Source organism: Malus sylvestris, chromosome 15, assembly GCF_916048215.2.
Source record: "Malus sylvestris chromosome 15, drMalSylv7.2, whole genome shotgun sequence".
Taxonomy (NCBI): Eukaryota; Viridiplantae; Streptophyta; class Magnoliopsida; order Rosales; family Rosaceae; genus Malus; species Malus sylvestris.
Window position 1 is genome coordinate 4,811,420 of NC_062274.1, and position 16,504 is coordinate 4,827,923.

The 16,504-nt window shown below is 37.0% G+C and overlaps 1 protein-coding gene across 1 annotated transcript; it reads left to right on the top strand.

The window, feature by feature from the left end:
• The first annotated feature begins 10,776 nt into the window (after positions 1–10,776).
• Positions 10,777–16,350, top strand: LOC126603678 (calcium-transporting ATPase 1-like). Its single transcript, XM_050270610.1, has 7 exons — positions 10,777–11,454; positions 12,277–12,331; positions 12,442–14,393; positions 14,510–14,668; positions 15,070–15,241; positions 15,341–15,639; positions 15,766–16,350. Exons 1-7 carry the CDS (start codon positions 11,281–11,283, stop codon positions 16,003–16,005), a joined length of 3,051 nt encoding a protein of 1,016 aa, XP_050126567.1. The 5' UTR covers positions 10,777–11,280; the 3' UTR covers positions 16,006–16,350.
• Positions 16,351–16,504: the final 154 nt, after the last annotated feature.

The window sequence follows — 16,504 nt, forward strand, 5'->3', positions numbered from 1 at the left end:
GTGAGAAATGAAAGGACTGATAATAATGGGGATTAAAGAGAATAGTAGGTGACATCCATTGATTGGATGAAAGCATGTGAGCTCCTAGAAAGTTTTGCAGGTAGATATCTATAAAAATTTGGGTCCCCCGCCCATTTGATACTTGACAATGACATTGTAAATGTTGGGAAGAGAGATTAATGGAAGAAGATAAGGGAGTTATATATAGGACTTGGCTTTTTTGCCCTCCCACTTCTCATGTATATATATATAATTTTTTTTACGATCACGGTTAAATCATGTTAATATTTTATATTACTATTATTTTTTATCTTATCATCTCTATAAAAAAATTAATATAAAATATTAACGTGATTTAACCGTGATTGCATAAAATAAGAAGGGATGAAAGTGTATGAGAAGTGGGAGGGCAGAGAAGCCGGATCCTTATATATACGGTAAGAATTCAAAGATACAGCTTATATATATATTTTGCAGGGTTCATTATGTAATGTGTTGTTATCCCAACCGCTTATATTTAGTATATAATTTATAGATTATTCTTGCAAAATATTAAAAAATTCAAAACTATTAAGATATTCATTTGCAATAAAGAGAATAAAAGAACATAGGTTTACAAGAAATACTAAATTTAATCCAACAATTACATAATTTGGGATTTGAATAACTTTTTATAGACAATTTTTTACGTAAGACATATAAGATAAACGGTTGGATCGTTGAAATACATTACAAACCTTCATAGAAACATATATTATAATATGTGTCAAAAGTGTGCGTTCTCATACATGCATACATATACATATATATATATATATATGTGTGTGCGCGCGCGCACCTGTATGGGAAGCTTTAAGGGCAGGGATCCTTATTTAAAAAAAAAAAAAATAGGGACATCCTTTTGACCGTTAGATTTAATTTTAATGAAATTATGTGGTTGAGATTCTGTGGCATGTGATTTAATCTTAATCATAGAATTTCATTAAAGTCAAATTTAACGATCAATAAGATGTCTTTATTTAAAAAAAAAAAATAGGAATCTCTTTCGTTAAAAAGGCCTATGTATGTATGTATATACTAGTTGTACGTGGAATAGGTCAAGTTTCTTGGCTTGAAATTGGTGGCGATGAGTCATAAGGCTTATCATCTTATCTAATTTACTTTTGGGGCCTTTAATTCTTTACTTTTCTCTACTTTATTATATCTAGCATCTTCCTCGAATTCTCGACTTGTCTATGGCTAATTAGAATGGGATACCCTATGCAAGCACATGCGATTTACTTATTAACACCGTAACCTGAAATATAAGGGCGTAGCTATTCACACTTTTTTTTTAATTTTAAATACATTTTTTTCAATTCTCGATATCACATAAATTGAAAGAAAAAAAAAACAATTAATATAAGATGTGTGAATAATACTGTTCAAATATAAGCTTGTCACTCATCCACAATTATCACCCCCTATACTTTTCCTATATCCAAACCGAACGTTGGAACTTTGTTTATCTTTCCCACTAATTTGGGTTTAATACATGTCATCACATAAACAACTATATGGTACTACCAATTGCCACGTTCCCTCATCAATATTTCACAAGTGGAAAGTAGTGTCCTTAATTATTGTTGAGCTGAAATATTACAAAAGAGGATTTATGTTTATGTATTATTTTTAACTTGTTTAAGTAAATGAACCTAGTTTCTTTCATTGATTCCATGTCAACTAAAAAAGGGTGGATTGGATAATCCATATATATGATTAGCTAGGAGAATTACTTGGAGCGATTTTGGACGTAATCATTGTTAGAACCATGTATCATAAACTCCATTTCTACTTTTCTAGCTTTTCTTCCATTTGCATGGACCAACTTCATTCTACTTTTCTAGAGATTTTTCAGAGTGTCAAAAATAAGGTCTGATACAACATGTCTTATAATCTAAGTGATTGAATGCTTGAAAAAAATAATTTCTAACTACTTGTATTATAACACTTGATTTACCAGACTGTGTTTCAGATACACTAAAAAGAATGTACAATATAGGTGAACGAAAAATTTGATGCCCAATATTTTCACATTAAAAAAAATATATATATACAAATATTTTAATTTGAATGAAATAATGATATTACGTGTAAAGGTATAATAAAAAATGGGTAACATATATTAAGATAGAGAAGTCTTAATCAGATTAGTTTTCTCAAAGCACGCGTGCCACATGACTCATCTGCCTCCCACTGATCTAATGGTTTCCCATGCTAGGATGCGACTTTGTGTCTTGCATTTGCATCTTGGGTTTTTCATCACTTTGATTAGATTTGACGTACTTGGATACGATGGGCAACAACGATCGATCAATTTCCTCCTATTTACGCAATTTAGAATATTACATGGTCATGAAGATCATCATGCATCTACTCCAAAGGGTAGGTAGCATCAGTCATATTGTGTTATTAATTTTACTTGTTATAGTTTACATGCTTAAAAGAAAAGTTTACACTTCAGATTATAACAAGTCGTATATAATTTATATAATTGATTGATATCAGGTGGTGAGATTATAGTCTCACAAAAAAATTGATCGCATGCACTAATTTCTATTAGTAATTCTCACACTAAAAAGTCAATCTTGGTACTATTTACTTTACCCTTTATTTTGTTCTTATCATTAAAACTCAAAGTTTTCAAGCCATTTTCATTAGTTTTTCTTTTTTTTCTACTGCATCACTCAACTTTCTTTCCTTAGACGTACCATTAAATAAGTTAAAGAAGAACTAATGAACAAAAATAAGAAGAATAGTACACAAAAAATATTTCACACAAACAATGTTAAAGATAAGAATTCACAAAAAGAAGAATGAGTGTTACACACACTTCTTCATGTATAAGGCTATACTTGTCGTCGACGAGTGGATTTTCAATTTTATTATCAATTACCAATTAGTTTTAAGTCGAATTAGATACACAGAGTAGTATTTAGAATCATGCACGTGTAGGACTTTTGTTACTCTCATGATTTCACTTTTGCTATATTCTATGTCAAGTATGCACTTTCATGATCAAACGAGGAGGACCTTCTCATGATTTTACATGCATGCATGACGCATGTCACCCATTTAGCAGTCGAAGTTCAAATCAAAAAATAAAAATTAAAGATATTGTACAAAGTTTGAATGATTTTAGGGTTGTTGAGTGATCACATTTTAGCACATACGTAAAATCTTTCAATCTAACGGATTATCAAGATTAGATTATGGTCTGTCTGCACGCGTGCATTGGAAATATATGTCCGTCCACACATTTTTGGATATGTAATTGTGAGATTGTGGGTTTCCAAGTTGTTGTCTGCTTAGTGTTTTTATTACTATTCTATCTATTTCGTGACGATTTCATCACAAATCTATAACCATAATATATAGGTGTCTCAAATAAAATTATATATCTTTTGGTATATATTTAAAATTTGAAAAATGGTGCTGTGGGCCTTGAGGTAGAATTTTGAAACCCATGAAATGAGAGTCCACAGGTATTCAACTCTCTTTTATTTTGGGCCTCTTGGGCCTCAATTGAAAATTACCATTTCATTGGCCCAAATTTTTGTACTTCACTTTATCGTTGTGATTTCTTGTGGGGAACCAAGGGAGAGGAATCGAGAGGTAGTAGGCGCTGATTCCGGCGAAGAGGCCGTCGGAGATGTTACCCAAGAAGGGGTTAGCGGTGTCGATAAATACCATTCTGGTGTAAACAAAATTTCCTTTGAGCTAAATGGCAAACCGATCTTTGTGTTTTTACCATGTTAACAAATTTAGTAAGCGTATTAAGACTATTTCGTAGATGTAGTTCATTGAAGTCTATGTTCTAAACTTTCACCCATGGTGCAAACTTTGGGACTCACTATGAAAACGCTTTTACTAGTGCACAACAAAACTACACAATTAACCTGCACAATTGAATAAAAACCGTCAGATAAATTTATCTAACGGTTTTTATTCAATTTTTCATATTAATTTTGTCGTGCATTGGATTAAAATATTAATATTAAGATGACTAATGGATAAATTGGGAGATGCACAAGCAAAGTTTGGACACCAAGCCCAGTTAAGTAACATTTGGGCTGTGTCCTCTATTTGAAATTGGGCTTTTTATCCATAACTGTGAAATTCGAAGGGCACGTGGCTGCACGACAGTAATTTCAAAAGCCGTGAGGGGCCACTCGGTGAGTGGAATTTCCTCCACCACTTCTGTTTTTTTCTACTTTATTCCTAATTTTTAAAGCCGGCTTGAAAACTGTAAGATGAAAAAAATGTTTAGAACATTTCTTATGTTATTCTTAAACCATGGACCCCATTTTAATTTGAAAAATGCTACCGTGACTCTTTCAAAATGAAATTTTTATAGACTCTTTGTCTTTTTGTCGTTTAACATTAATTTTAATGTTAATATTATAAAATATTATTTCAAAAGCATGAGCTGTCATATGATCATAAAGAATCTCACTTTAAAAAAAATTCCCATAATATTTCTTCTTAAATTTTAATTGTGCGGATAGTATATATGGTATATGGATGGGTGGGTGTGATGAGCTTTTGAAAATAGAATTGTTCAAGGGAACTTTAACGAAAAGTTCTCGGTACTGTTCACTTTAACAAAAAACCAAATTTTTACACTAAAAAGTCAATCACGATAATATTCACTTTATCCATTATTTTGTCCTTATCGTTAAAACTCAAAGTTTTCAATCTCTTTTCATTAGTTTTCTTATTGTTTTCAATCCATTGATTCTTTTCTTTACAATAAATGGACGGGAGGAGCTTTTAAACCATATAAATGACCTCAAACTTAAATATTAAAAATTGAAAATATTGTTATAATATAAGTGACCAAACTTGCCTATCAATTTTACGTAGAAATATCAAAAGAAATAAGGAGTTTTAACGAAATACTCCCGATATTGTTTACTTTTAATGAAAAATCATATTTTTTCATTTCTCTAGTACTATTCACTACACATTCATTTGTTCTTTTTCATTAAAACTAAAGTTTTCTTTTAGATTTTTCTTTAGTTTTCCTACCTCTAGCATGCTTTCCAGGAAGTTGTGATTGTTTGTCCCAACCTCACCCATGTGATCTCCATCTTGACCCGTACATCCATATCTCATTTGTGCTGCTTTACAAATGAGGGTAAAAGGCAAATATCCTTATTTATTATAATATGGAAAGCAAGGCAGAAAATTATGGCGAAACGGAAGTTGCTCATTATATGCATAAACGATCATCGGGGTTGAATAGGTTTATGGCGTTAAAGTTAGACATTAGTAATGCATATGATTGCTTGGAGTGGAAGTTCTTTGAGGTTATGATGTATTGCATGGGTTTCTCCTCGACATGGATCTATATGGTTATGTTATGTGTTTCCACAGTCTCGTACTCTTTCAAATTGAATAGCGACCTAGTAGGATATGTGCATCCGGGAAGGAGAATTTGACAAGGGGATCTTCTTTCCCCCTATTTATTTGTTAATTGTGTCGAGGGTCTCTCGGCTCTTTTTACGAAGGCATAATCCGTCGGGGGACTGCAAGGTATCAAGGTGTGTCGCCCAGTCCTGAGTATTCACCACTTGTTCTTTGCAGATGACAACTTTCTCTTCGCTCAGGGTACGCTCATTGAGTGCCAGAATATTAAAAAGGTATTGCGTAAGTATAAAATTGCTTTGGGACAAGCAACGAATTTTGAAAAGAGTTGCGTTTCGTTTAGTACCAGTGTTCGAAAACGTGGCCTAGGTGTTGGGCGGTGGTTTGCACCGCGATTAAACCAAAATTGTCGAAGAAATAAGAAAAGGGTATTAGGTGGTGCCTAGATGGGCGCTGGGTGGGTTAGGCGGCCTCGGCGACTGCTAGGTGGCTTTGACGGTAAGTCGATTACAACGTTGTTCTTCCAATGTGGTAATGAGGTTGGACGATTGGGCGACCATCCTGACGGGTTTTGATTTGCAATTGTAAAGACAATGAAGTGAGACGATTTGGCTGGGATGAGAGCAATAGACAACAATCTGCAATTAAAAGGTAAATATGTGGGACGAGATAGTGGATCTACAATTGCAAGGTAAAAAAAAAAGAAAAAATACGGCTTGGCTGGGGAGAGGGAGAAGGAGAGAGAGAGAGATCGATAAAGGTATCTACAATTGCAGAGAAATAGAGTGGCTGTGCAATTTTGCAATTAGAGTTAGAGTTTATTTTGGTTAGCGATATGCAATTAAATGGAGCGATAGAGGTATTTACAATTAGAGTCAGGGTTTATTTTGGTTAGGAACTTAGGTGTCATTTCTTTAAAACAAGGCCCAATTTATTTTTAATTAAAAACAAAGGCCCAATTCATTTTAATGAAAAACAAAGGCCTAACAATGATTAAAATAAATGGGCTGATTAAATGTTACAAAATCAACATAAAAAGTCCTAAAATTTTACACATATATTTAAATCCATCTCGGCTGCCCGACTAACGCCTAATGTTTTTTAGAACCTTGTTTAGTACCAATCTCACGACTTATGACAAGTAATTACTTGCCGATTGTCTTGGTGTGAGGAGAGTGGAGTTTCATGATAAGTATTTGGATTTATCGGTGTTTATCAGAAAGTCGAAGAAGGAAAGTTTTTTGTATGTGAAAGATCGGCTTTGGAAAAAACTACAGAGATGGCGTGGTGATTTATTGAGTAGTGTGGGACAAGAATTGCTAGTGAAAACAGTGGCACAAACCTTGCCTATGTATTCTATGAAATGTTTTTTTTCTTCCCAAATCCTTTTGCGAGGAATTAAACATGACGATTGCTAAATTTTGGTGGAGTGGTGACCTTGGCAAACGGAAAATCCATTGGCTTAATTGGCGCCAATTGTGTAAGCCTAAACACGAAGGAGGTCTTGGCTTCAGGGATCTCTATGCTTTTAATCTTACCTTACTGTCAAAACAAGCATGGTGATTTAGTCAACAACTAGACTCTCTTGTCTTTCATGTCTTAAAAGCCTGCTATTTTCCTACAACCGACTTTATAAGTGCTCGGGTCAATGCCAATGGATCGTATGTTTGGAGAAGTATTGCGACTTCACGGCCGGTGCTACAAAAATGGCTTCGATGGCAGCTGGGAGATGGGAAAAGTATCAGAATTTGGCAAGACAATTGGTTGCCGAGAGATTCCTTTTTTCAAGTTTTGAGTCCACCGCCGAAGTACTGGGATGCTGAGGCCACGGTAGATAATCTCTTTCTTGCAAGCTTGCGACGGTGGGATTTTGAGCTGTTGTATGAGTTATTTTCCCAGGAGGAAGTGGAGCAAACGGTCAGCTTTCCTCTTAGTATTCGTTCGGTTGAGTATCGATGCATTTGGCATTATGAACGCAATGAGAAGTTCTGGGTCTAAAGTGCCTACCATGTGGCACGAGGTATCATTTCTTTAGCTGGGGGTGGTGCAAATGCTTCTCCTTTTTCGATTAGTATTGGTGGCAAAAAATAATGGAGGAGGTTATGGAATGCTTGTGTTCCCGATAAGGTAAAGATTTGTGCATGGTGTGCATGTTTGGATTCTTTTCCCACAAGATTGAACATTGCGAATAGGCGAGTGGTAGTGGATAATTTATGTGGGTTTTGTGGTTCACATAGCGAGTCGACATAACATGTACTAAGAGATTGCAGCACGGTGAAGGCGGTCTGGTTTGGGGGTATATGTATTTGGTTCGAGAATGGCAGCGCTCAACAATTTTTGCAATGGTTATTACACATTGCTTTGCACTTTCCACCCTCGGTTTTTGACCTGTGTTTGATGATCTTATGGCTACTGTGGAAGAACATAAATGATGCTTTATGGAATGGGTCTTATTTGTCGCCGCATGAGGTGGTGTTTCGAGCAAAGGGTTGGCTGCATGAGTATTAGAAATGGCATAAGGTTGGTGCGAGGAAGGTAAATTGTCATCCCCCCCCAAGAAATGGAAGAAACCTGACGTAAATTGGGTCAAATGTAATTTTGATGGGGCGTGGATTCAACAAGGATTACGGGGTGGTTTTGGTGTAATCCCTTGAGATCACTCGGGGGGGGTTCATCGTTGCTATTGCCAGTCTAATTGGAAGGACAAGTTATGCTTTACATGATGAGCTATTTGCTACCTATCAAGCTATTTTGTTGGCCCAGTTTTATTGCCTAGTTGGTATGAGTGTAGTTTTCGAAGACCTTGCCTCAGCTGGTGTTAAACCATGTTCAGTGAGAAAGCAACTCGGCTACGCATCGCCTTGATCGAGTGGGAATTGATAGTAACCAACAGTTTGTGTGGTTTAAAGAACCTCTTGATTTGCTTAGGGATATTTTGTTTGAAGATACTTTATAATTTGCCTATGTATTGTCATTTGATGATAGGTTATTCTGTTGTGCGGAACATTCTTTTTCCTTCGATTAGGTTGAAAGCCTTGACAAAGTTTTATTGAGGCCCTTTATGCACACTATCTTTAATTTGTACGTTTTTTGATAGGGTACCCCATTTTACTTCTCACACATCTTTCTAATTTTCGATCGTCGGATCGGATGAATTGAAGAAGATCAACGAACAGAAATTAACAAGGATGTGTGGATAGCACACTCATTTCTGATTTGTTTAATAAATATCGTACTTCCCTTGAAAAAAACAAAAAACCATAAAAAGTAACTTTCCCAAAACACACAAAGACAGAAAAAGTTGCAATCACAATACTAATGGCCCCGGCTCTGCTTACACGCTGAGTTGTCATCACTCATTCGTTTCCAAGTCCCTATCAAACGAAACCCACGCCCACATAGCCAAAACCCGCGAATCAAGTTTCACTAACCAATCAGGCATTTAAAATTCTTTGAAAATATTTTTATCATCACTCTTAACTTAAGCGATGGTCCCACATGACGGAGATGTTCACCACTCCCAAGTAAGGTAGTGAGGATGGCGAACAAAAATATATCCGATTCTTTTATGAAAATACCCACTCTTCCTTAAATATTATAAATTAATTAAATTACAAATCATTTTATCATATATAAGTGTACAACAAACAAACGACCATGGATAAGCTTCCAGTGGGATTTCAGTCCCCACTTTTTCCTCCCTACTTATTGGTTTACTTAAATAATACTTCTATTCACACATTATTTTTGTCTTTCACATATTTTGTTAAATTTTACCTCACATATTTTGTTAAATTTTACCTATTAATTTTCTTCAATTCGGTGATTGAAAATTGACAAAAATAGATGAGAAATAAAAATAATTAAAAGGATAATTGATTAATTTTTAAGTTAAAAATATGTTAATAAAGTAGTGCAACCCATGTAATGGATCCAAGTTCTTTGAGTTTTTTATTTTCTTCCAAACATAAGATAAGATATTAAATTCCTGGAATTTCCCAAATTTACCACTCTCTCTTTTTCCTAAACTAGGCAACTCTACCACGCGGCAAAGATATCTTTATTTAATATATTTAACTACTTTGTCACACTCATCCTCCAACTATGATAAATATTTAAATGAAATGGAAAAATAATTGCATGGTATCTTTTTTTAATAACGATAATATTAGTAAGACTAAGGGGACGTTTGTTTGACCCGATTAAGGAGGACAGGACTAGACTAGATTGTAGTCCCTTGTTTGGTCTGGACAAGGATTAGGTTTAATGGGACTAAAGGGGACTCGCCCCGACTGAATGTTTCACTAAACTTTCTTAAGGAGACCCCTCGATTTCAAGCGGACTGCTAGTCCCGTTCTCTCCCCCACCGCTGATCCCTCGTCGTCTCCCTTCTCCTTCGCCCTCTCCCTTCTGATTCGCACCTTCGCCCACTCCCCTGGGTCTTCACTATCCCGCCCAAAAGCCTAAACCCAGACCTCAAACAAAAACTGAAAAACAATCCATTGATTCCCTTCCTTTCTTCTTTGTTCAATTCACTCTCTTTCTCAGCAAAATCGTCATGGTTGCAATCACCAGACAACCATCACTAGAAGCTTGTCGTCGATCTCCGTGTTCGTGCACGACCCAGACAAAAGTCGGGACCGAAAGTGTACCAAATGCCCAAGTACCAATTGGGGTTTTCGTCGGTGGTGGGGAAGAAGCTGAGAAACTTGTGAAATTTAGTAGAAAGTTATGAAATTTGGTATTTGAATTTTGTGATATGTGAGAAACTTGTAAAATTTGGACCTTATGTTTTGTGATTCATGAGAAGCAGAGGTGGGGTTTGACAGGAAAAGAGGTAGAGGGAGAAGGAAGAGAGGCTTGACACGTGATGGAGAGGTGGGGTTTGACGGGAAAAGAGGTAAGAGGGAGAAGGAAAAAGATAAAGTAATAGTAAAATATTAATATATAATAAAATATTAATTATATATATTAATTTAATATAAAATAAATATAATATTGCAGTCCTGCTTCTTAGTCTGACGTTTCATCAAACACTTCACTAAATCAGTCCAGCTTAGTCAGTCTAATTTAGTCCCTGAAACTAGTTTAGTCCGAGACAGTCCGGTACAACAAATGCACCATAAATTTTAGTAATTGAAAATTAACATTCGTGTAAGAATTGGATAATAACTATATGGTATCTTTGTTAAATAATGCGTGACTAATAAAATATAAGATATATCAATGTGAAAGTAATAATTTAACATTTACAAAGTTAATTTAAAAGTTTAACCTTTCTAACATTATTCTTCAATAATATAGTGTTATGTAAATTTTTATTCGCATATCAACGAACTAATGAATTGACATATGATGAAAACGGTTTCATGTAAGCAGTCTTCCTCAATTACTACCACTCCATAGCGTAATGGTCGTTGAAACGTTAAAACGTTTCGTCCAAGAAATTGAGCGGAGTTACTGAATCGTTTGAGGCGAGAGAGCTGCACGGTTTCTACACAGAGAGTCAACGCTCAATCTCTCTCCGTCTTCAGCTTTCCGCCAACCGCCATAGACAAGCTGTAATAACACTAAGAGAGAGAGAGAGAGAGAGAGAGAGAGAGAGAGAGAGATTTGGAAGAGAAGAACAAGTCAGATTCTGTAGGGGTCAAATCCGGTCCTATTCTTCTCTTGTACGGCTCAAAATTATTGCACGTCAGAGATAAAAAGCCGAAAAGAAAAAGCGATTCCAGGTGCTGTTGGTAGAAGGCACTTTTGGTTCAGCTTGCGTTTGAAGCTTTGCTGGTGAGCTTGAATGAGTAAAGGCTAGGGTCGCCTTTGTGTGTATAAAGGCTCGGTGTTTCTTGTTTGCGGTGAAGCTGCGAAGGTGAGATGGAGAACTATTTGAACGAGAACTTCGATGTGAAGGCGAAGAACTCGTCGGAGGAGGCGCTTCAGAGATGGAGGAGGCTCTGTGGATTTGTGAAGAATCGGAAACGGAGGTTCAGATTCACTGCTAATTTCTCCAAGCGGTTTGAGGCCGAGGCCATTCGACGCTCCAATCATGTATAAATCGGCTCCTCTTTTTGTTTATTTTTCTATCTTTTTTCTTATGTCCTGTTTGGTTCCTGAGAAAATTTTCATTTTTGGAATTTTTTAGTGTTTTTTGTTTGTTGTTAGTTGCCTTTGATCCTAGTGCTACAATAGATCTAATCTTATAATTTGGACAGTTAATCTGTAATTATAATTAATTAGTGTTCCTTTCCTGCGTGCTTGTGGATTTACACTTCAGCTGGTTTACATGCTTTAACAAGTGTAATGTATATAGAAAGTTGGGGCAGATCCTGAGGAGATGCTTTAATTGCCAGGAAAATCACATCTCCGTATTCGAAAATATTTCGATGATAGGTTTACCCAAGGGAGGGAAAAATTCTGGACTCAGTGTTGTCTGAAATTTGAGATTACTTGTTTCTGGTGCATGGTGAATTAGCCATGCTGTTCGCAGATCCATTGCAGCTTGAAATTGCCATTTTGTATTGTCTCATCTTGCGGAATGTCGAAAAGAAAACACTGACCAAGTAAATACATGTATCTGGGTTTGATTAATGGGATATGGAATGTAATACTACGATAATGCGTAAAAGGATTTAACAGCTTTCTGAACCATGTATGGTGAACCGTAGTTGCTGTACTATGGAATTAAGGTCTACCGTCTTCCTTAAACAGAAATTGGGCAGATATCCGTTGTACTTAATGGGGGTCGTAACTAGTAAACGTTTATATTCATGAGCATATTTTATGTAGAAAATATATCTTTTGATGTCTTGTAAAAGAAAAGTTTTATTTCTCACTGTGTTGTCCTTTGTTCTTCTTCGGTGGAAATAACAGGAGAAGTTTAGAGTTGCAGTTTTGGTTTCACAAGCTGCGCTTCAGTTTATCCATGGTTAGAATCTTAACGTACTCAGTCCTGAAGTTGGTTATACTGTAAATTTAAAAACAATATTTCTATCTGTTTTGTATGTTTATTTGGTTTTCAACCTTCAATGTGTGCAGGCTTAAGTTTGCCCAGTGATTATACCGTACCTGAGGAAGTCAAAGCTGCGGGGTTTCAAATTTGTGCTGATGAGGTTGGATCGATTGTTGAAGGCCGTGATGTGAAAAAGCTGAAAAGTCATGGTGGTGTGGAGACTATCACAGACAAGCTTGGAACATCAAGTATCAATGGAATTTCTACTTCTGAGAAAATGCTGCATAAGAGAAAAGAAATATATGGAGTTAATAAATTTGCTGAAAAACCATCCCGTGGATTTCTTGTTTATGTGTGGGAAGCCCTTCAAGACACTACCCTCATGATACTTGCATTTTGTGCCCTTGTATCTCTGCTTGTTGGGATAATGACAGAAGGTTGGCCAAAGGGTGCCCACGATGGACTTGGAATTGTTGCGAGCATTTTGCTTGTTGTATTTGTCACTGCAACTAGTGATTATAAGCAATCCCTGCAGTTCAAGGACTTGGAGAAGGAGAAGAAAAAAATTACAGTTCAGGCTACTAGAGATGGATTCAGACAGAAGCTGTCCATATATGAACTACTTCCTGGTGACATTGTTCATGTTTCTATTGGAGATCTGGTCCCAGCTGATGGACTTTTTGTTTCTGGGTTTTCTGTGCTGATAAATGAATCCAGTTTAACTGGAGAGAGTGAACCGGTTAAAGTCAATTCTGATCATCCTTTTCTCCTGTCTGGAACTAAAGTTCAAGATGGATCATGCAAGATGCTTGTAACTACGGTTGGAATGAGAACCCAGTGGGGTAAACTGATGGCTACTCTCAGTGAAGGAGGAGATGACGAAACCCCCTTGCAGGTCAAACTAAATGGTGTGGCAAGCATCATTGGGAAAATAGGCCTGTTTTTTGCTGTTGTGACATTTTCTGTGTTGGTTCAAGGATTGTTCAGCCGCAAGCTTCAAGAAGGATCCCACTTGATCTGGTCTGGAGATGACGCATTGGAAATCTTGGAATATTTTGCTATAGCTGTTACAATTGTAGTTGTTGCTGTTCCCGAAGGTTTGCCTTTGGCTGTGACATTGAGTCTTGCTTTTGCCATGAAGAAGATGATGAACGATAAGGCACTAGTCAGGCATTTGGCCGCTTGTGAGACAATGGGATCAGCCACAACTATCTGCAGTGACAAGACTGGGACACTAACAACTAACCACATGACTGTTGTGAAAGCTTGCATTTGTGGGAAAATCAGAGATGTGGGAACCTCTGAGGAAGCTTCTAACTTGGCCTCCATAGTTCCTGGCGCTGGTTTGAGACTCATACTTCAATCTATTTTTAACAACACTGGAGGAGAAGTTGTTAAAAACAAAGATGGCAAGATTGAGTTACTTGGAACACCCACTGAGACTGCAATTTTGGAATTTGGGATGTTGCTTGGCGGTGATTGCAAGGCAGAACGGGAAGCATCAAAAGTTGTTAAAATTGAGCCCTTCAATTCTCATAAGAAGCGAATGGGTGTTGTTCTAGAGCTTCCTGAAGGTGGCTTCCGGGTGCACACTAAAGGTGCTTCTGAGATAATATTAGCTGCATGTGACAAATTCATGGGCCCAGATGGCGAGGTTGTTCCACTCGATAAAGCATCCATTGATCTTTTCAGTGGCATCATTAAACGTTTTGCTAGTGAAGCCCTTAGAACTCTCTGCCTTGCATACATGGAGGTTGGCAATGAGTTCTCAGCTGAAAGTCCTATTCCCGCCTCAGGGTACACCTGTATAGGCATTGTGGGTATCAAAGATCCAGTTCGTCCTGGTGTCAAGGAGTCCGTTGCAATTTGTAGGTCTGCTGGTATTACAGTCAGAATGGTTACTGGAGACAACATAAACACTGCAAAAGCAATTGCAATAGAATGTGGAATTTTGACCGATGTGGGTTTGGCAATTGAAGGCCCAGAATTTCGTGAGAAGAGTGAGGAGGAATTGCAAAAAATTATTCCAGAACTTCAGGTACGGTCTTATTTTTCTGGAAAGACACTTACACGGAAACATGTAATCAAAATTTCAAAAATACCGCCAGTGAGCTGTTACAGAAACATTTAGTTAATTTATTATCATGTGATCAGGTTATGGCTCGATCTTCACCAATGGATAAGCATACCCTAGTAAGGCACCTAAGGACCACTTTTCAAGAAGTTGTTGCCGTGACAGGTGATGGTACAAACGATGCTCCAGCACTTCATGAAGCTGATATAGGGCTTGCAATGGGCATTGCTGGAACTGAGGTATTTACCATGATGTTGCTCCTTTTTGTGTCCTAATAAAAGCCTCTCTCTCACTCTCTCAAATCATAAAGTCACACATTTTCACAGATGATTTTCCTTTTTTTATAGATATAACATGCTAAAGACAGACAACTCTTTTACTTCGTAGGTAGTTTTTAGAGAAAAGTTCCATCACTATTTTGATTGATGAGCTTATTACTAAATTGAGGTATCAGAAGGCTGCAAAAAGGTTGGGTTGGAAAGTGGTGGTGGTGGTAAGAGACTAAATCATATTAGGTTAAATATGGATAATACAAGAAAGAAGTGATTCCTTTGCCCAAGGACGGGTCGTTTACTCTCTTCTTCTCATGTGTTGAACCTTTTTGATATTAAGATAATTAAGCGCATGCTAATCATCTCAGGTAGCAAAAGAAAGTGCTGATGTGATAATTCTGGATGATAACTTCTCTACAATTGTGACTGTCGCCAAATGGGGACGTTCAGTGTACTTGAACATACAGAAATTTGTTCAGTTCCAGTTAACGGTTAATGTGGTTGCACTTATTGTCAACTTTTCTTCTGCCTGTTTAACCGGTAAGCACACTGACATTTTCTTTCTTATTTAAGTTTCTTTTTCTTTCTCATGACAATATTGTGGCTCACTTTTTGGTTTGGGGTTGATAACGCACATAGGAAATACACCGCTTACTGCTGTACAGCTTCTCTGGGTCAACATGATCATGGACACTCTAGGAGCCCTTGCATTAGCCACTGAGCCGCCTAATGATGATTTGATGAAGAGAACACCAGTTGGTAGGACAGGAAACTTCATCACTAATGTGATGTGGAGGAATATCCTCGGGCAGTCCCTGTATCAGTTTGTGATATTATGGTTTCTACAGACCAGAGGAAAAGAAGCTTTCCATGTTGTCGGCCCAGACTCTGATTTGATCTTGAACACCCTTATCTTCAACTCATTTGTGTTTTGTCAGGTAATTATGAATTATCGGGGGATTGATTTACTCGTATTGCGTTAGTCCATGAATCGGAGTATTTGAAACAGTAGAATTCGAATTCAGGAAAGACCACTCACCCTCGTACGCTGTTTCCTTCTTCAGGTTTTCAATGAGATCAGCTCGAGGGAAATGGAGAAGATAAACGTCTTCAAGGGCATAACGCAGAACTACGTTTTCGTGTCTGTCCTCTCTGCCACTGTTATCTTTCAAATCATAATCATCGAGTTCCTGGGTACATTCGCAAGCACATATCCTCTAAGTTTGAAGCAATGGTTTGTTAGCGTTGCGCTTGGGTTCCTTGGCATGCCGGTGTCAGCAGCTCTGAAATTCATCCCCGTGTAAGCGAGACAGGAGATCGGCTGGGAACTTGAATAGGTACTTCTACGCTTGCCTACCGATGGAGGTTTTGTTATGGCATCATTTCAAAGATCATTCTTTCGATTCTGTAAAGTCGAACAGCTAGCAAATTCAAGGCTAAATGACACTGAACGGAGGCGTCACGTGATATAATGATATTAATGTGAGAATACACTCCGGTTACATACATAGTTTTGTGTGAAAATGACATCATACGAGGATATTTGTATTCGATCTAAATTTCAAAGTTTGATTAATTAGAAAAGGAACAATTAATTTTTTATTTTATTTTTAATAAAAAGGAGACCAGTTGATGGTTTTATCACGGCAGTCTACCATTCCAGAGGTCGAGAAGACTCAAAAGCATTTTAGCCTCCTCCTAACCATCACCGTGCAATTCACTTGTGTTAAGATTGTAACTTAGGATGTGCCGATGAATATGGGTCTGGAACTCATTCCCAACTATTGGACCATCTCGTCGTGA